Source organism: Gopherus evgoodei, chromosome 8 (assembly GCF_007399415.2).
Source record: "Gopherus evgoodei ecotype Sinaloan lineage chromosome 8, rGopEvg1_v1.p, whole genome shotgun sequence".
In the NCBI taxonomy this organism is placed as follows: domain Eukaryota; kingdom Metazoa; phylum Chordata; order Testudines; family Testudinidae; genus Gopherus; species Gopherus evgoodei.
The window spans coordinates 95,955,954-95,977,091 of NC_044329.1; the positions used below are offsets into that span (position 1 = coordinate 95,955,954).

General features: G+C 42.7%; 1 protein-coding gene across 12 annotated transcripts in view; it reads left to right on the top strand.

Moving 5' to 3' along the window:
• The window catches only part of DOCK7 (dedicator of cytokinesis 7), a 160,585-nt gene that overhangs the window by 80,864 nt on the left and 58,583 nt on the right, over positions 1-21,138 (top strand). For all 12 annotated transcript variants that reach the window (XM_030572523.1, XM_030572524.1, XM_030572530.1 and 9 more), the window contains 8 exons: positions 11,433-11,550; positions 12,301-12,371; positions 15,402-15,540; positions 15,810-15,911; positions 16,165-16,251; positions 16,894-17,125; positions 19,561-19,725; positions 20,531-20,700. In XM_030572523.1, coding sequence (XP_030428383.1) covers positions 11,433-11,550; positions 12,301-12,371; positions 15,402-15,540; positions 15,810-15,911; positions 16,165-16,251; positions 16,894-17,125; positions 19,561-19,725; positions 20,531-20,700 — 1,084 coding nt within the window. The remainder of the gene's footprint in view (positions 1-11,432; positions 11,551-12,300; positions 12,372-15,401; positions 15,541-15,809; positions 15,912-16,164; positions 16,252-16,893; positions 17,126-19,560; positions 19,726-20,530; positions 20,701-21,138) is intronic.

Consider the following 21,138-nt stretch of genomic DNA (forward strand, 5'->3'; position numbering starts at 1 on the left):
CCCATAGCGGCGCTGGGGCTTGTGGGAAGGGGAAGGAAGTGTGATTGTCTTTCCGCTTCCTGTTCCTGTTCCAACGGCCAGCGTTGCTTTGGTACACATGCGGAGCAGTGTGGCAGCATTGTGACTTTACAGCGCTTTTTCGGCATTATCTTTCAAAAATGGACCCTCAGCTACTGAATACCTTATTAATGACTGTTGCCAGCACATCTCGCCTGGCTGTGGAGGTATTCCTTCAGCTGCTAAATGTGAGTGAGAGTGACACTGAGGAGTCAGACGATGATAGTGATTCACATCAATGTGCAGACAGTACATTGCTAGTGGCAGTAACAGACGTGCTCTGCTCCGTGGACCGGCGCGTTTGGGCTCGGGAAACCAGCACTGAGTGGTGGGATCACATCGTCCTGCAATCATGGGATGACGAGCAGTGGCTGCAGAACTTTCGTATGAGGAAAGCCACTTTCATGGCACTTTGTGATGATCTCGCCCCCAACCTGCGGCGCATGAACACGAGATTTAGAGATGCCCTTTCTGTGGAGAAGCGGGTGGCTATTGCAATCTGGAAGCTGGCAACTCCAGACTGTTTCCGATCAGTGGCGAACCAGTTCGGAGTGGGAAAGTCCACCGTTGGAATGGTGCTGATGCAAGTTTGCAGGGCCATTAATCGAACACTGACAAGAAGAACCGTGACTCTTGGGAATGTGCAGGACATTTTAGATGGCTTTGCAGAAATGGGGTTCCCTAACTGTGGAGGGGCAGTAGATGGGACGCATATTCCTATTATCTCTCCACCCCACCTGGCATCAGAGTATGTTAATCGCAAGGGGTACTTCTCCGTGGTTCTGCAAGCGCTTGTGGATCACCATGGGCATTTCACTGACATTTACTCTGGATGGCCTGGAAAGGTGCACGATGCACGCATATTTAGGAACAGTGCCCTGTTCAGGAGGCTTAGGGCCGGGACCTTTTTCCCAGATCACAAGATAACAGTAGGGGACGTGGAAATGCCCATTGTGATTCTGGGAGACCCCGCTTACCCATTAATGCCATGGCTCATGAAACCATATACAGAGAAGCTTGACAGGAGCAAGGAACGGTTCAACTACAGGCTGAGCCGGTGCAGAATGACTGTGGAGCGTGCTTTTGGCGGTTTGAAAGCTCGCTGGCGCAGTCTCTATGGGAAGCTAGATTTGATGGAAAGCAGCATAACCGCTGTTATATCCGCGTGCTGCACCCTCCATAATATTTGTGAAGGGAAGGGTGAAAGGTTCAGTGAGGAATGGACCTCCGAGGTTAGACGCTTGGAGAATGAGTTTGCTCAGCCAGAGAGCAGGGCTAATAGGGAGGCCCAGGAAAGGGCTTCAAGGATTAGGGATGCTTTAAGGGAGCAATTTGATGCTGAGAGCCAGCAGTAATGTTTGATGCATGTGTTGTGCTTTGCATTACCTTGCTGTGTATAATTTACCATTTCTAGCACCAATTAAACGTATTGAAAGAAATACAAACCAAAAACTTTTATTTATCATACAGTAAAAAACATGCAAGGGGGTATGGGTGGTTCACAGTACATTAAGAGGTTTTACTATGTCCTATTTTACTCAATTGTCACTGTCTGATGCCAGTCACCATTACTTTGCTGCAGAATGATGGGGGTGGAGTGCACTGGGTAAGAATTATAGATATCTTGGTTAGTAGGTGATCTTATAGGTGTTGGGGGCAGCTGGTGATAATAAGGAACTGGCTGCTGCAGAAAGCTGTTTTGAGGATATACAGAGGGACAAGGAAGAGTGCTTTGGGAAGGCTGTGGGTTATCACGGTATATATTTGTCTGCATGGCTACAAGAGACTCAAAAGACTTGGTTTGGCGAGACAGGAGGCTCATCATCTGCCTGGCTATTTTTTTGGCAGACAATTCCTTTCTCCTGCTTTCCCTCTGCCTCCATTCATGTACAGTATTTCTCCATTCCTCAGTCTTCCTACTTTCCCTGTTGTAGTGGTTCAGAACGGTCTTGATCAATTCCTCTTTTGATTTCCTAGGATTGCGCCTCAAGTTCTGTAATCTACGTGAGGCCGGTGATACAGCTGCATTATTCGAGTTCCCTAGAAAAAATAGAGATAGAAACATGTAATACACAGGGGCATCATTGTTTATTATCAAATTTTGAAGGACATTTGAAACTTTAGGTAGCATCCCTCTCACATACCTCACATAACACTGTAGAGGTCAAGAAAGCTAAGTCATGTGGAGCAATGGGGTGAGTACTTTTGCTAAAATTTCTCCCATGTTAGTGGGATGCCTTGGTTCCTGCTTGGACTGGTGGCTGGGGGAACAACAGATCACACCGTGGGGCTGAGTGCCTGCTTGGACTGCTGGCTGGGGAAACAACAGAGCACACCGCGGGGCAGGGTGCCTGCTTGGAAGGGGGGCTGGGGGAACAACAGAGCACACCGCGGGGCAGGGTGCCTGCTTGGAAGGGGGGCTGGGGGAACAACAGAGCACACCGCGGGGCTGAGTGCCTGCTTGGATTGCTGGCTGGGGAAACAACAGAGCACACCGCGGGGCAGGGTGCCTGCTTGGACTGCTAGCTGGGGAAACAATAGAGCACACCGCGGGGCAGGGTGCCTGCTTGGACTGCTGGCTGGGGGAACAACAGAGCACACTGCGGGGCAGGGTGCCTGCTTGGACTGCTGGCTGGGGGAACAACAGAGCACACCGCGGGGCAGGGTGCCTGCTTGGAAGGGGGGCTGGGGGAACAACAGAGCACACCGCGGGGCAGGGTGCCTGCTTGGAAGGGGGACTGGGGGAACAACAGAGCACACCGCGGGGCAGGGTGCCTGCTTGGACTGCTGGCTGGGGGAACAACAGAGCACACTGCGGGGCAGGGTGCCTGCTTGGAAGGGGGGCTGGGGAAACAACAGAGCACACCGCGGGGCTGAGTGCCTGCTTGGACTGGTGGCTGGGGGAACAGCAGATCACAGTGCGTGGATGCCTACGTGCTGGGAAGGGCAGGAGGGGGGGAACAGAGCGCCTTGGGCTGGGGAGCCGTGAATCTAGCTCCCTGCCCTCAATTATCCCTAAACTATCAACAGGCTTTCGTACTGCCAGACATATCACTGCTGCGTGTTACCTGGGAAGAGAGGGAGGGTCTTCTACAGGAATGTGGATACCGCCCTGGCCCCTATGCAGCTTGCCTGTGTGCAGCCATGGTCCCCCCACCCCTCGCTGCACAGTGGATCGGACGAGTTAGCCTGACCGGGACAGGGACCACGGTGGCTCTCCCTATAAACTTGAGAAAGCACATTGCCCAAGCTCTAGCTGCAACTTTTCAAGAGATTACTGAGGCAGATTACACAGATGTCATAGATCACATCAATGGGCTATTCCATGTTTAGGCACGCATGCAGGCAGCCATAACGAAAATCCTCCTCTCCCAAAACATTGCAATCTACTTACCACGAGCACGATCCCCAGCTTCCTCTTCAACGTCCGCTTCCAGCTGCTGCGACTGGCTAGTCTCCTCAGGGCTGGAGAAGAGCTCCTGGCTGCCTGTGTCCTGAGACTCCGGGGTGTCTCCCTCCACGCCAGTAGCATCACTGTATTCATCCTCTACACCATCCCCCACTTCTCCCTGCTCTGAACTCTCCATCTTGCTCCTAGGATTCACGGTGGGGTCACACCCAAGTATGGCATCCAGCTCCTTGTAAAACCTGCAGGTTGTGGGGGCAGCTCCTGAGCGTCGGTTTCCCTCACGGGCTTTGCAGTATGCACTCCTCAGCTCCTTAATTTTGACTCTGCATTGCAAGGCGTCCCGTTCATGGCCCCTTCTCATCATGGACTGCGATATCTGACCATAGGTATCATAGTTTCTCCTTCTGGAGCGCAGCTGTGTTTGAACAGCCTCATCTCCCCACACACTAATTAGATCCTGCAGCTCTGCATTGGTCCATGCTGGGGCTCGTTTGGTGTGTGGAGGCATGGTCGCTGAATGATTGATTGATTAATTGCACTCCATGCCTGGCTGAGCAAACAGGAAGGTGATTTTTGAAATTTCCCCGGGGCATTTAAAGGAGGGGTCAGGTGAGCACAGGGCAGAGGAGTTTTCTTGATTACCAGAGAGGTATCCTCAGGTATGCTGGGATACCTGCTTATTCCACGGAGGTCAAGAAAAGCGCTGGTAAGTGTCTACACTTGATTACCAGCGCTGGATCACCAGCGCTGGATCCTCTACATCTGAGACAAAACGGGAGTACGGCCAGCGCTGCAAACAGGGAGTTGCAGCGCTGGTGATGCCCTGCAGATGTGTACACCTCCTAAGTTGCAGCGCTGTAACTCCCTCACCAGCGCTGCAACTTTGTGATGTAGACAAGCCCAAAGACAGCTTTGTGCCACTCTTTGCATTCCTCTGGTCTGTGGTGCTGCCGGGGGCCAGCCCAGCCCATGGCACAAGTGATCTTAACATGTTCTTAATTTAAAACCAAATTTCCAAAAGATTTCATGTTTAACCTGATGTGACTTTACCCTGCCTGTCTCTTTGCCTGATATAACAAATCACAAAACTGAAAAAGTGTCCATCACTAAAGGAATATAGATGCATGTATACACACGCACGCACCCCTGCCTTCCCTCAATGCAAGGGTTTTTTTGATGGTTTGTTTCCTTTAGTTGTTTAGAACCTGCTTTAAGTCAGGTAAGAAATAAGCGAGTGTAAGATGTAGAAGGAGCCATTTCTAGCTGAGAGAAGTTTAGCACTGATCCTAGTAACCATATCACAAGCAGGTTCTCTTTTGATCTCCCTGGTAAAGTGACAGGCAGGGTCCAGTTTCAAGTTTTGTCTGGGGTTATGTGCAAGAGGCATGCACAGTTAGCCCAGCCAGCCAGTAGTGAAGTCTGTCTGGTCACCTGTTGTATGCAGTGTTGCTGTAGCCATGGTGGTCCCAGAATATTAGAGAGTCAAGGTGGGTGAGTGAGGTTATATCCAGTAAAAGATACTATCTCACCCACCTTGTCTCTCTGGTCACTTCTTGTTGTCAGACATAACAAACAGTGGAGTTTTTTTAGTGTAAAAGGACATTGGAAACAAGGAGTTTATTTTTGGTTGTTTGTTCCTAATCATTTCACCTCCGTTCATCCTATTCCCTCTGCTGATCATCCTGTGCCTTGATGTTCTGGAGTTCCATTGAAATCAGAACAGTGTGTCTTGATGGACAAAGTATTGTGGTGGCATTGAAGGTGTATTTGCCCAACATATTCAACATGTTAAGAAGCAAAACAGAAGTTAAGTAGTTTGTAATTTATTGAATGGTTTAGTATTTTCCTGAGAGAATGTGTAGAGGAGTGAAGAGAGCAGGAGAAGGGGAGTCAGGACTCCTGTGTTCTCTAACTTGCTGTATTAGCGTGGACAAGTCACTTAACCAGTCTGTTCCTCAGTTTTCTTAGTTGTAAAAAGGAGATAAAACTCTTCTTCATTAGAGTCCTGTCGCTTAATTTATGTTTGTAAAGCACTTTGAGATCTTCAAATTAATAGTGTTAGAGAAATGTCAAGTAATTTTTTACAAGGTTCTTGTTTTGTGCTGTTTGGTTTGTAAGAGGAAATAAAAGGGAATAAAAACAGTGCATTTGTGTTTTTGTCAGCAGTATTTGGTGGTGTATCTACTAAACAACAAGTGTAATGCTACCTGAAAATGCCTCAGTTTGATCTGCACAATTAAGGGTGATTATATAGAAATCATTACAAAGATAACAGAAATATTCACTATTCCCAGGTATGCTACAGACTCATAGTATTACGAGGTATTGTTAATAAAATTTGAAAATTGTGGTCTTCTGACCTGTTTTCATGACAGCAGCCGCTAGTCACTTATTTCCTAGGCCAGTGGAGTCCATATACACACCAAAAGTTTTACGCATTTAAGCAAAGCGCTGCACATGCATATCTTTAAGTATGTTTAGTAGTTCCATTGATTTTAATGGAACTAGTCACATGTCAAAGGTTATGCATGTGCTTATGTGCTATGTTGCATCAGGGCTTTAGATTCCAGGTCACTGTGATGAATGTGGCTAATCCACTGAATAACAATGACTTTGGCTGTAGCTTTTGACATTGACTGTGGCCTTGCTCACAAACTTGTCTGCAAGATGATAACCACAAGTATTGTGGCTTAATGGAACCGAGAGTGAAGCAGTTACATTATTTGCAGGCCACATTCTTTATAAACAGATCTTGAAGGAGTAGCGCAGAGTATGTATTAGCTCAAATCACTTCTGGCCTATTGTTAAAATGAATCCCATTTAGCCTTTCTTCTTTAGCCTTTATTAGATTATGCTATATATTAACTCCATGAGTAAAATTATAATAATGCTGTGATAGAATAGTCATATTTGTACTGAGATGATAATTATTACCGTATTTAACTGTGATATAGAATGCATAGTGCTTTATACCAGAGTATTAGATTCAGTGAGATTGATTGATAGCTGTGCCACATAGTATCAGGGTTTTTAAGGGATGTGTCAATGAGATTACAGCCTATAAGAAGTTACTTTAGACCAAAACTACTATTGGAAGGATATCATTCTCTACTAAATTCTAAGCATTTTCAGATTAATTTCTATAGAAACACATTAAATGCCTTATTGATTTCAGTCCTATTAAAAACTATATCCTGCATTATTACTTACCGATGTGAGTATCTTGATAGTGTTCAAAGGAGCTAGTCACATGAGTAAAGTTAAGTATATGCTTAAGTATTTTCAAGATGGAGGCCTGAATTTGACTTGTGTCTGTGCTGAAATTTCTTTGGGCCCTTATAGTTTAATGTTTTGTGGAGTTTTATTTTTAATGATTGATCTGGATAGACCCCTTATTATAGGAATTTAAAGATGGAAAATACCTATTAGTTCAGCATGTTCTTCCCCTTCCAGTATTTAAAAAGAAAGATTAAATATGCATGTTAAATGTATGTGTATTTTCTGCATGGAAAAATCAATGATAGTCGTATAGTCAAAAGACTAAAAGTCATTGAACCCTTAACTTGGTGAATGCAGTTCAGATAAAGTTTTCAGATAAGCATGGCACCACTTTGTAACAGGGGGAGACAGCTAGTTGTCGTTTCCCCGTACTGCTATTGTTCTGTAAGTTACAAAATAGTAGAACTGGTTGAAAAATTAAAAAACACTTTTGCAAATGTTTGAAGTTGCTTTAGTTTTCAGAGTTCAAAACAAAGCCGCTTTTCATTTTTCAAATATTTTTCATAATTTTTCCCCAGTAACTTTTCCAGTATTTTCATTTTTCCCAAGGAGAAGAGAAGCTGCCCTTGAGTTTGTTCTCAGTAAGGCTTAGGAGATGGTTCAAGAAGTAACCTGAATTGAGCCACAGTGTAATTAAGTCCAGTGCTCTTGGCGGGAAGAAGTGGTGTAAATGAGTATCAATCTAACATTAAACTTTGAAAAGATGGATTAAAAAAAATACTGGGGAAGCTAGTTAAAAATTCTAAAATAAAAAATAAAAAAATGGTGAGTGGGATTTTCTAAAGCACTTGTCATTGGCCAGTTCTATTCCCACCAAAATCAATGAGAGTTTTACCACTGATTTCAACAGCAGTGGACTTTTGAAAGTCCCACCCTCAAAATACCACAACAAAGCCACCAAAGAGGTTCGCACAAGCCGGGGTCCAGGGGGGAAGAAACTAGCCTGATTAAATGATAAGTTTCAAGGGGTTATTCAGAGCCTGTAGGAGAAAATTGTCTCTGAGATCTGAGACCTCACATTGCTAGAAAAAAAGATGTTTTTAACAAACAGGATCCTGAAGGGCATTCATGTCCTGCTACCTAGCTGACCCGCATTAAGTGAGCTTTTAAGGATTTTTATAGTATGACTAAAACAAAGAAAAATGTCTTTGGATTTTACAGAAAAGGGAAATTTTAATAACGGTGAGAAATTCCCTTCAAGAGTTCAGAATCACCTCTTTATAAATGTATTAAAAATTAAGGATTTGAGAAAATGGCTGCAATCACATTACATAAATATTTAGAGAACTGCTTGGTGCTTTCATTTCCTGGGCTGAGAAAGACATTGCAGTTTAACAGTTCATTTTATGAAGGTAAAAGTACATTTGAGCTCCTTTGCAAATAATATAAGCTTTGCATACGTTTTGCATAGTATTGTGGATGTCCTGCAGTAAAAGCCCTAGACACCAGTCTTTGGATTTAGAGCCTTTGGCTGCAACTTTTATTGATTAAAAACCTGTGAATGAAACCACAAAGTATTGACTGTTACCTGGCAGCCTAAGTCCCTGTGGGGTCCTTTCTTAATCATCATAGACCGAGCATGTCTACTGGCACCTCAGCCTCATCCCAGTGGCAAATCCTCCCTCTGTTCTTCAGCCCTGTCCTCTGCACAAATTTCTGGCCCCACTAGTGTCCCATTCAGTCTTGTCTCTCTATTTTCCTCTTCTGAAACCATGCTAAGACTGTAGACTTTTGACCTTCAGGGACCCTGCCAACAAAGTTGTGCCAAATAATTAACCCTTAACAGCCCAGTAACTTGTCACAAAGCCCACATAGCTAGGCAATCTTTGCCATGACTTCACATTCTCTCAGCATGTTCAGAGGATGGTGATAACATCGTTTGCATCCCAGCCAGTCTATAAAGGTCCAGCATGTTGTGCAAAACAAGTGATTAAATGAGCCTTTATGATGAAGTGACTCTAATGAAGGAGGGAAGACTTGTTTCATGGGGCTTGATGGCTTAGCAGAGAGGAAAAATAATTAAAACTTAACAGGAGAAAGGGTAAATGAAGAAGAAACTGGGATCTGGCACTTACTGTACAAGATCTGTATAAGTGAAGTGGTTCCACTTGCACCAGTTTTACACTGGAGTAACATCACTGATGCCAGGGCCATGTGAGTGAGCTGAGAACCAGGACATGCTGATTCAGGATCATATTCTGATTGAATAGCTGGTATTTTTTATCGTGTGATGACTGTATCTAAGTTCCAGACAAAGCACACTTATGACACCACTGGCTGTATCATCTAATCATCGGGGGCAATTTTTCAAAGTCACAAACAGGAGTTAGGCACCTAGCGCCCATAGACTATTAATGGAAATTATACAACTTACCGCCTTTGAAAATTTCCCCTCAATATACATGATGATTGTCCTAACAGCCTTTATTTAAATGAGAGATGATCAAAAGGAAGTGGGGGAGAAAGCAACTAATAGTCTCCCACCCATGTTTTTGGTTGTGAATTTATCCAAAGCTGATGAGCCAGATCTTAGCTGCAGTGTGACAGCCACTCTAAAGTCATCTTGTGGATTCCCTCCCTGCTTAGGGATTCCTTGGGTGGAACAGAGCAGTTGTGATAGCTTCTACCCCAACACTTCCCAGCCCCTCAGAGAAGAACGGATGTTTGGACCTAGGGTTTTGGCTTAGGCCTATCTCTACTATTCTACATAACTCAGCCCTAACTCTGCCTTTAATACAGGAATCTTGTGGTATGGCTTCCCAAATACGTTAAATCTCTGTCTCAATACTAATAATTCTTAATGAAAGTTTTGTGAGCAAAGTGCATTTTAAAGCAAATTTTAATTTCTATTTTTAAAAAGAACATCGAGGACAAATGTATTCATGCCTGAACGAGGACATTTAGTGGAGCCACAAAAAAAGCATGAGCTATCCTCTGAAAGAACAAGAGAACATTGATTAGGCATGGTGAACAATGGGGATGAAATTCAAAAGCTTCATTCAGCATAAAGGACTTCGTTTGAAGAGAGGAAATTTGCTGTGTGAGAAGTAGACACATTCCACAGCCTGGTGGGGGAAAGTAATCCGAGTTCACCATGCAGCCCCATATTGCATTCTGGTGCTGTAGAGTTGAGCTGCTTTGTACAGGAGCTGATTTTCAGTGGGTACCCCCCCTAAAAGCAGCTTTCTCTTCTCAGAGTCCTGCAGAAGATCTCAACCCCAGTATTATTCCCGCTATACATGCATGGAATTCTTACTGGGAGCTCTGGACACATAAAGAGAGCAAGATACTTCTAATGCTCTGGCGCTGCTGCTTATTACATTGATGAATTATCTTACTGTTCCTTTGTGCTCCCCACATCTGTTTCTTGTGTCCACCTGTTGTCTCTCAACCTAGTAACATAGACTGGGAGCTCTTTGGGGCAAGGACCATCTTTTTGTTACCTGTCCATTAGAAGGCTTTGAGCTAGTCCCACTTCAAAGAGGACTTGTTCATGTAAACAAGCCCTAATTGTCTTTTGTCAATGTACAAGACCCTTAGATGGGTGAAAATTATATACATCTCCAATGTAAGGACTCTGTGGTGCGAGAGTGTTGTAAAGGAGCCATAGTGTGACTGAGAATAGTGATTTTCAAGTGCTTGGTCTGCTCTGATCTGTGCTTTTCAGGGACCAGTGTGGTCTTGCTGCTTGTGGATCCGTGAAGGGGGTGGATGTTCCAGCTTCCTCTGGATCACTGGGCTGGGGCAAACCATTCCCCTACAATACAAGTGTGAGTAGGAAACACTGAGTGAAACTCCTGGGACCTAATTCTTCTTTGCCCTACACCTTGTGTAGTCATTTATACCTATGCAAAGAGAGTGGAAAACCTACCACCAAATCAGCATAGTAATGCACTACATCTGTCTTACACTTGCTTTGCACTGGTGTAGGTACTGCACAAGCAGCAGGACGATGAGGAATCAGTCACCTGGAGGTCCCTCTCTCCCGTGCAGGGAGAATTGCTATATAAGAGAGAATGGAGCCTGTGGTTCACAATTCTGTTGGTGATGCATGAGTCAGAATAAAATCCAGCTCACTTGTATGGGTGTTGCAGTCCTAAGAGGAGTAAAAAATAGTAAAATCTTATTTCAGTCACCAGAGTGAGCAGGTACAACTGATGGACAGAAGGTGCAGATCTGCTGAGTAAGTAGGTGCCATTTTTGTATAGTCACTTTTCAGAGGAGAACTGCATTTTGACACCATCCTGATGTCTTCTCCTTCATCCTCTCACAAGTGTCAGCAAGGCAGGTGCTTCATGGGAGGTGGGTGGGTGGGTGTGTTGGGACAGTTTGAAACTTTGCACATGCTTCCTTATTGATGCTCTCGCTTTCCAATGGAATTGTTGGTGTAGTAAATTATTGAATAGAACTCTTTTTAAAATAGCAAGAAAGCTTTACAATGGCAGTGACATAAAATTACTGTGCTGGAGCCTGTCACAGCTGGGAGAATTGAGGTTTGATGTTTGGAGCATGAGTTATAACCAAATCACCATTGGGGGTGGGGGCAGGGGTGTAAGGAAAAAATACCAAGACCTTCATATGTTACATTGAATTTCTACTGGTTTTTGTAGATTTATAGTGTCAATAGTGTGTGTGCAACCCAGAGTTTTCATGTTGAGGTAAATGCTAATGCTCCTGTTTTTTTCAGAAATCTTCTATATGTCTACCCTCAGAGCCTTAACTTTGCCAACCGGCAAGGCTCTGCCAGGAATATCACTGTGAAAGTCCAGTTTATGTATGGAGAGGATCCAAGCAATGCCATGCCAGTAAGGAATATGCTTTGCTTTCAGTTCCTGTAACTGCTGGATGCTGCCAATATAAAGTGTTACCATCTAAACTGCAGCCAGAACGGTGGTGCAGTAACTAACAATGCTCTGAAAAGATCTTTCAGGATGACTGTTTCTGTTGGAATTAAAATAAGAGCATTTCAGAACATAGCACGCATTTAAATGCAGTTTGTCAAGCAGCTGAGTTGCAACTGATGTTCCAGAGCCAGGCTCAGGAAGTCTGTAGTGACCACCCTTGAGGCTGGTAATGTAATATTTTTGCTTCAGTGGCAAAAAAAAAAAAAAAAAAAAAAAAGAATCTTATGTTCTACTCTTATTCAGGGCCGGATTCTCAGCCAATAGAGCTCGCTGCTGCTGAGGATCTCTCTGTGGGTTCCTTCTCCCTTTCCCACATTCACACTCCCATTCTTTTGTTCTCTCTGTTCTCCTTGCTTCCTTCCTCCCGATGTTGCCCAACTAAGAATGAGGGCTAGCTGTACCACATGGCCTCGTAGGCCAAGTCTTCAGCTGGCCCCACTCCACCCAATTTTTGTAACTGGGTTTATGAAATAATTTTTCAAATGATCAAGAAAGATGTTGTATAGCAATGAAGAGCCAAATCCTCAGCTGGTGTAAATCGGCACCGCTCCACTGACTTTAGTTTACAGCAGCTGAGGATCTGGCCCTAAGCCTCTAACAGTGTAGAACTCTGGCACAGATTCTAACGCTTCTTATGTTGTGTTTCTGCAGGTTATCTTTGGTAAATCTAGCTGTTCTGAATTTTCAAAAGAAGCATACACAGCGGTAGTATATCATAACAGGTAAAATACAAAAGCTGCTTTTAAAAGACGATTGGACTTAGTTCACCACGATGCTACTCCACTCAAGTCAGAGGAGTTTTACTGGTGTGAAAGTGGAGCAATGTAATGTGAATCTGACTCATTACTGTTTATTTAATACTGATAATACGCTCAGCGCTTATCATATATAAAAAAATAAAGACAGCACCTAACACTCCAGTTGTACTTTTACAGAGACTGAGGGCCAGAGTCTGCTCTCATAGGGGTATAAATCAGGAGTATTCTGTGTAAAACCAATTTGAGAGGTGAATCAAATCCTAAAAGATTCCTTCTCACAAGACACTGAGCACATCAGCCTGATCCAACGAAACACTTATGCCTAACTTTATGCTTGTGCTTATCAGTCAATGGGGACTATTCATGTGCTGAAGTTAAGCACATGCTCAGAGTACTTGTTAGCTTGCAGTTTTGAGCTCAAAATTCTGACTCAGACACTCTTACTCAAACTAATCGTCCTTACTCGTGAAAATAGTCCCATTAAAGCCAGTGGCCCTACTGGAGGCAAGGAGTACTCACCCGAGTAAGGATTGCACAAGTTGGCCCCAGTTCTGCATTTGTTCACAGCCTTCTGCATTTACAGAAATGCACTGAAGGACAAGGCTCTTACTTCAGTGGGACTGGGGTTGGACTCTGATTGCAATATATGAAGTTAGTGAAAATTGTATTCCATATGGTTCTAACTTTAAATAAGCAGACAATTGGTAGTTTGATACAAAAATCAAGCATGAAATCCTGGCCTCATTGAAGTCAGTGATTTACAAGAATTTCATGCTAGATCAATGTGCTTGCTTTTTGCTGAAAATAGAATGAACATCTCATTTGAAAACTGACCTAATCTATAATTATTAGCGTTTACTCAAAAACAATTAAATAACAGGTCAACCTGTGGAACTCCTTGCGCGAGGAGATTGTGAAGGCTAGGACTGTAACAGGGTTTAAAAGAAAACTAGATAAATTCATGGAGGTTAAGTCCATTAATGGCTATTAGCCAGGATGGATAAGGAATGGTGTTCCTAGCTTCTGTTTGTCAGAAAGTGCAGATGGATGACAGGAGAAGTCTGTGTACTCCAGTTGTTCTTTATATTTCCAAAAAGCAAATTCATTTATTCATTTTCTTTTTAGAATAAAATATACTTTTAATTATTTTTATTAGTAGACAGAAAAAATGCCTTTGTTGAACGCAAAGATATTTATGAAAATGAGCAAAAACGCTGATAAATTATAGATCTGCTTCCAGCTTGAGGTGGCATGAGGTCCAGGAATGTATCATTTAAATTCTGGACCATTTTTAAAATAGTGCTGTTGGTCCAAAGAACCTGTGAGCATTTTAATGTTTAATATTAGTCAATCAAAAATTGGGAATATATTTATGAAGCTTTTCCAACAGGCACTGTTGAATATCTCTCATACAACAGGGGCTAACAATGTCTGCTATAAATACTTGTACAGCCCAGAGTTGTGGCCTTCCTGAAATGTGTAGACTTCATTTCCATTTCTTATGGTTCACAACACGTAGGACAATTTAAAAATCAGATCATTCTGATTACCCTTGCACCTCTTCCCCATTTCAGTTCTGATCTTCTTTCCAAAGCCACAGTCTCTAAAATGGTTAGAGCTATAACAAATGCTGTTAAAATCTAAGATTTTCAAAGGAGCCTACGGTGTCCAACTTCCAGTGAAATTCACTAGGACAATGGTTTTTAATGTTTTTCCATTTGTGGACTCCTAAAAATTTTCAAGTGGAGGTGCTGACCCCTTTGGAAATTTTAGACATAGTCTGCAGACCCTCAGAGGTCTGTGGATATCAGGTTGAAAACCACGGCATGAGGAGATGAGCACCTCACACTCTTAGGATCTAGATTCACTGCAGTATTAACTCTGGTGATCGGCACCCAGGTTAGCCTATTCCTGAGTGTAAGTAGCCACACTGCAAAGCCAGACTCAAATTATTGTGTTCTCAATGGTGCTGCACTCCCCCATGTGTATTGCTAAGATTCCTGAGGGCACATCCCATGGTTTTTTGTAGTGCCATAAGCTGAGCTGCTCTATGATGCTTTCCCAGTGAATTGTGGAGAACTCGTCTGTCCTCTGGGCACGTGGGGGAATTGTGGGAAGGCACTGGAAGACTATCAGCACTCGTTATTTAACTTGCATCTGCACTGCAGCATGAGTGGGTTACTAACCTGAGTGAAAGCAGCACTCAAGCTTTCACCTGTGGCTCCAGCCTGGCCAACTAGCCCAGGCTAAAGCACCATGCAGATCAGGTGAGGGGTCCTGTGTGTAAATGGGAATGGGGAATAGGGTTAGCAGCAATACCTGAGAAAGATCCCAAGTTAACTCTCCAAGAAAGACATCCCCTTAAAAATCCCAGCCAGAATCAGAAACCTGGAAAACTCAGCTTTCAAATGGCATAAAACATTAAACTCCAATCCAGCAAATCCCTTAAGCACAGAGTGAACTTTAATGGTGTGAGTAATTGGCTCACTAGAGTCAAGAGCGCCTCTTGAACTTGAACTTGGAAACAGGAACTGCGGATAGCAGTAGCAGCATGGGAATCTAGCATTCATTCAGACTTCGATGGGAGAAGAAATGCAGCGTGGTAAAATGTTAAATTAAAACATAAAATCTGGAAACTAATCAGATTTTATGTACTTTTCAATGAAATAGCAAAAATACTTTTTCTAATTGTTCAAAAAGATGACACCCATGTTTAAGGCCCAGTGTATTCTGACAACTTTTGGCAGACCAGTACAAATATTGTCTGAGCCAATATATTTTTCCAAACACTGATCAGAAAGTAAAACTTTTAATCCTCTGAGGTACTCCATTTATTTCCTTCTTTGCACAAAGGGTTCTATCTAAGCCAATCTAAAAAGGATTTTGGAAAAAATAAAGGTTAAGCAACTAAGCGTGGTTTATCTGAATGCCAGTAATAATCCTAATTACAGAATTTGAATTGGTAACTGAGTTGATGATTTTGTTTCTAAACAGGTCGCCTGATTTTCATGAAGAAATCAAAATTAAACTCCCTGCCACTTTAACTGATCATCACCACCTGCTTTTTACTTTCTATCATGTCAGTTGCCAACAAAAACAAAACACTCCTCTTGAGACGCCAGTTGGATACACTGTAAGTATCTTTCTCTTTGTCTTGCTTTCAACAAAATCAAATTTTGATCTAAAGCAGGATATATTGATTATGTGTATGTATTTGTTTTTATTTTACTCAGCATTGTCACATCATTATATGACATAATTTGAATAGTGCTTCAACTTGTAAAAGTCTAGAATGGCCACTAATCACACATTAGCCATGTTTCCATCCAGAAAATGTTTTCTGTGAAATTCAGCCCTGTAGGACTCAATATACTGTGTTGTTTTTTTTCCCTCCTCTTAAAGTGGATACCAATGCTTCAGAATGGACGTTTGAAGACTGGTCAGTTCTGCCTACCTGTTTCATTGGAAAAACCACCACAGGCTTATTCAGTGCTTTCTCCAGAGGTCAGTTATTGCTCATGCTGAAATCCCTCAGCAGAAAATATAAGGAAAAAGCTATAGAAAAATTTGAAATTCTTAGGCTATTTCTTGAAAGCTGTTAACTCTAAAAAGTGCTGTGTGTGTCATCTGACAGTAAAATTGAGTTAGTATTTTAATTAGAAGAACTTTAGCTCTACAAAGGAGGTGCTTTCTCTTTTCCTGCAGGTAATGCCTGAGGTGTCTTACATGAGTTAATGATTTTATTAACTTCCTATAGGTGCCCCTTCCTGGAATGAAGTGGGTAGATAATCACAAAGGAGTTTTCAATGTAGAAGTTGTTGCTGTATCATCCATCCACACACAGGTAACTATTAATAGTGGACTTAGTCACACATGTAGCTTGATAGTCATTTGACAATGGCAACAGTGAATCTCTGACTTGTAATAAATGTGTAATAAACTCACGTCAATTTCAATGAAAGCTTAAAGTAACAAGGGTGTAAAGTTCTGAGAGGACTGAAAGCAAAACTGTTGCTTGCCCCAGTTCTGTTGACAGTGCATCCTGATAGCTGCCATTGAGATCAGTGGGAGTTCTGTGTGCATACCGGAGGACAGAATGGCCTGCAACACTTTCAGCTCCTTGGCCTGTGGCCTATATCCTTGTAATTTTAGATACCGTGTACTACTCAGATCTCAGACTTTCATTTTTTTTTGCTTATCTTTCTTTTCCTTTCCTAAATGTGTCCTCTTCCAGTTGTACTTGAACTACAATATGAAATTGCGCTCCTTTTGACTAGTAAATACTTCACATATTTTATTTTGAAGTCCCAGGTTTCTTTTTGGATGTTTTTACATATTGTGTTGTTTTATTTGTGATGTGGTTGGAGGTGCGGGTTTGCATGTGCTTTTTGTTTTGTTGATAAATTCTCAAATGAATGGGTTGCTTAAGATAGATCCATTAAGACTTTGAAAGTAACACATTTATAAATATTTTATTTGTATGTAGGACCCTTACCTCGACAAATTCTTTGCACTTGTTCATGCTCTGGATGAGCACATGTTCCCTGTGCGAATAGGAGACATGAGACTTATGGAGAACAATTTGGAAAATGAATTGAAGAGCAGCATTTCAGCTTTAAATTCATCTCAGCTGGAGCCAGTAGTGCGATTTCTTCATCTCCTGCTTGACAAGCTGATTCTTCTGGTAGTGAGACCTCCTGTCATTGCAGGCCAAATAGGTATTTTCTTGAAGTTTTATACAAACACAGTTGGCAAACTGACGCTTTCAACTTGATTATATTTATGTAGAAATGAAAACAGTCCCATATTCATTCCAACATTTTAGGAATGCAAATATACAATGTATCCTCAAAATAAAACATGCTGGCATCTGGATCCGTAATGATACATACTAGAAATATCTAGCCCCAAGATTTTTCCAAAGTGACTTATGAGTAGGATGACCTGACATCCTGATGTTAGGAGGTTTGTCTTATATATGCAACTCTATCCTCCTTCCCCACCGCCTGAAAAAAAAGTGTTTTGATTTTGCAACTTGCTATCTGGTCACCCTTATTATGAGTTATGATGCCCAATTTAAGATGCTTAAAGAGACCTGATTTTCAGAGGATGGGTGCTCAGCACTTTCTGAAAACCAGGACCTATTAAGGTGTCACCAGGCTGAGCACCTAGAGTTTGAAACCCCCAACATCCCTAGTCACCTTGAAAAATCTTGGCCTAGCTAAGATTAGATTTAGATGCTGTTTGTTCATAAGGACATAAGAACGGCCGTACTGGGTCAGACCAAAGGCCCATCTAGTCAGTATCCTGTCTTCCGACAGTGGCCAATACCAGGTGCCCCAGAGGGAATGAACAGAACAGGTAATCACCAAGTGATCCATCCCCTGTCACCCATTCCCAGCTTCTGGCAAACAGAGGCTAGGGACACGATCCCTGCCCAGCTTGGCTAATAGCCGTTGATGGACCTATCCTCCATGAACTCATCTAGTTAGAATCATAGACTATCAGGGTTGGAAGGGACCTCAGGAGGTCATCTAGTCCAACCCCCTCCTCATAATGTAGTCATTATGGAGCTGATACTGCCAGCAGTAATTCCACCCTTTGCCTCCACCACAAGCAATGCAGCTCCACACAGCTCTCTCTTATGGGCTGGGCTTTAATGGTATAATTGAGCACTTAGTGGAATCTGTCAGTATTTAAAGTCCTACAGGTCAAACACAGGTGAAGAAGTTACTGCTGTACTTACTGTCCTCAGTGTGCCAGGGGATTGTTTGATTAGACAGACTAAGTGAGCAAGTTTGTTCAGGTATGGTGTGCTTCTGATAAGCAAGTTACTTTTCACTCCTGGAGCACCCACAATAAATATATACAGTTGGAATTTACCGGTGGCTGCCTTTGAAAGTGAATGAGACTTGTGCTCTGAGGTCATGTAGATACTTACCCATGCTGTATGTAGGTATGATCTTGAATAGACAGGAATAGGATTAATACACTTTGGATGAAGTTGATGATGTAGGTGAAATAGACTTGAAAATTAACTAGAGCGACCTCTGCACCATTTGCGCAGTTATATGTATTGTATGCCAGTTCTGAGATTCAGCTTGTCTTCTGAAAGGAGGAAGGATTTCAAGTGTGAATGTCAGCTTATATAGTACAGGCATTGGGTCCTATTCTGCTTTTAGAGATCCAACACTGTCTTCATTGAAGTTATTTTGGATTTATATCAGTGTAAGTGAGAGCAGAATTTGGCCCATTCTTATTAAAATGTAGCATCCCAAATAGTAACTATTTTAAATCTTAGGACCTGATTCTCATTTGCACTAATCCTTATTAGACCACTCTAGTATAAAGAAGTCTTAGATGAAAATGATATTCAAGCCCTCATTGTTTAAAACTATAGATTGAGATTTTCAAAGCAATCTAATGAATTTAGACATAATGGAAGATATGTCAAAATCCCCTAAATGTCTTTGAACATCACTAATGATTTTCTTTTTTATTTGGGAAAGGGTGTTTTTTTGAAACATGAAGAGTGGCTCTATTTTTGAAAAAAGCTCTCTTGTTGCACAAGTGTTTTTTGTTCTAGGCTCATGAAACTAGGGGCTGCCTATGGTCATAAACTGGTTTCAGCTACAAACATGGGTGTGCCCATATCTTACTAGCTTTTAGCCACATTAGGCTTTCTCTGTACTCATTTTTAGAACATAACCGGTTCGAACACAGAACTTGGCAGTTCTTGTTGCTACATTTCATACTTCAGTTGCAGCTTGACTGCAGCAAAACTGTTAATGGAGAAGAATGCCGTGAGCATCCCGATGATTTTCTCTCTTCATTAACTCGCGGCCTGAGTTTGCTCCCATTGCAATCAGTGGCAAAACTTCAGTTGATTCCAGTGTTCTAGGTCTGAGCCCTAACACCATTACATTTTATATTAAACCAAATGGAGGCGTATCACAACAGCTTGTATCTGCTCCTTAAACTGTTTGTTAGAGCTGGTCCAAATTTCAAGTAAAATACTTCATAAGAAACTTTTTCTGTTTTATGACCTGCTCTGCTGTTTATCTTTTAAGTGATGAATGGAATGAGCATTTGTAGTGTGATTACAGGTACTGCTGAACTCGTATAACCAAACTTCTCACCTTACTTCTTTCAGTTAACCTGGGTCAAGCATCTTTTGAAGCGATGGCATCAATCATAAACAGACTCCACAAAAACTTAGAAGGAAACCAGGACCAGCATGGCAGAAACAACCTTCTCACTTCCTATATTTATTATGTTTTTCGTCTACCAAATACCTATCCCAATTCACCTTCACCAGGTATCTTTACTTCTTGTTTTTAAAACACATTTTATTGAGAAATTGGAATTGCGTTTTGTGGAAGAGCTTTGTTATACATAGCTGAATGTGAGAGAGAATATTGTTCCTTGTTTAGAACAGGTGCTAGCAACCATCCCTGCTGGGTTACATCTCGGTCTTTAGCTTGCTGTGTGACTCAGTGAACCCATCTGTACAATGGGTTTAATAGTGCTTGCCTACTCTGAAGACTTAATCAGTTAATGTTTGTAAGGTGTGTCGAGAGTGTCAGATGGGCAGTGTTGTATAACTGCAAAGCATACGTAGCAGAAGACCTCTTTTTTGGGAGTAAATGTATTCTTTTATGAATGTACACATAAACTCATATTCTTCAGATTGGACAGACTGGGCTTGACAGAAATCTGGAGTGGAATTAATGTGACATTAAGCTATGTTTGTGACCCTGCCCCAGGCTTGGGGCTGCAAATATCAGCTTGAATCCAAGCACATGACAGAGCAGCTTGAAGGCTGCTTTATCTTACACCAGTTGCCAGCAGTCCCCAGGGGCCATTCCAATAGTCAGGGATCAGTGGACAGAATGGCGTTCTGACCATGCCCCCTTTTTCCCAGCCACATCCCCTATACTGGAGAGCCAGGTGTGGGGATGGCACAGGAGCTGCTTACAGCTACCCTATGCCATTGGAGGAGTCCCCTGCTGCCCGGATCCACCAGGTATGCAGACGCTTTGCAGCAGCAGACTGGTGCAAAGCAGCCACTCTGTGGCCATGATTTATAACATTACAAGATGTTCTCTTGTGTGAAATTGTAGGTCCCAGTGGTTTGGGGGGATCCGTGCATTACGCTACTATGGCTCGATCAGCCATCCGACCAGCAAGCCTTAATTTGAATCGCTCAAGGAGTCTTAGTAACAGCAATCCGGATATATCTGGGACTCCAACCTCACCAGATGATGAAGTACGGTCAATCATTGGAAGTAAGGTACGATTGCGCAACTGAAGCTCCTAGGAAACTCCACATTTCTCTTCAATCTTAAAACAAATGAAGAAGGAACTTTAACGTGTTTGTCCTGTCAAAAAGAAATCTGTATTCATTCATCCTTACTGATGACCCCTTCCCTATGCTGGGAAAGTAGCTGGCATCTTGCTCCCAGAACACGTGCCACTGTTTCTGCTTGCCTTACTAAAGACCCCTAAGAGGAGACAGAAAGAAATACCAATCAGATATTACCCTGTCTCCTGACAAGTGTTCCCTGTAAAGACATGGTGGCTGACAGGGCCGGCTTTAGCAAGTGCAGGGCCTGATTCGTACTCACCCGGCGGCGCTCTGGGTCTTTGACGGCACTTCAGCAGCGGGTCCTTCACTTGCTGCAGGTCTTCGGTGGCACTCAAGGACCCACCACCGAAGACCCGGAGTGAG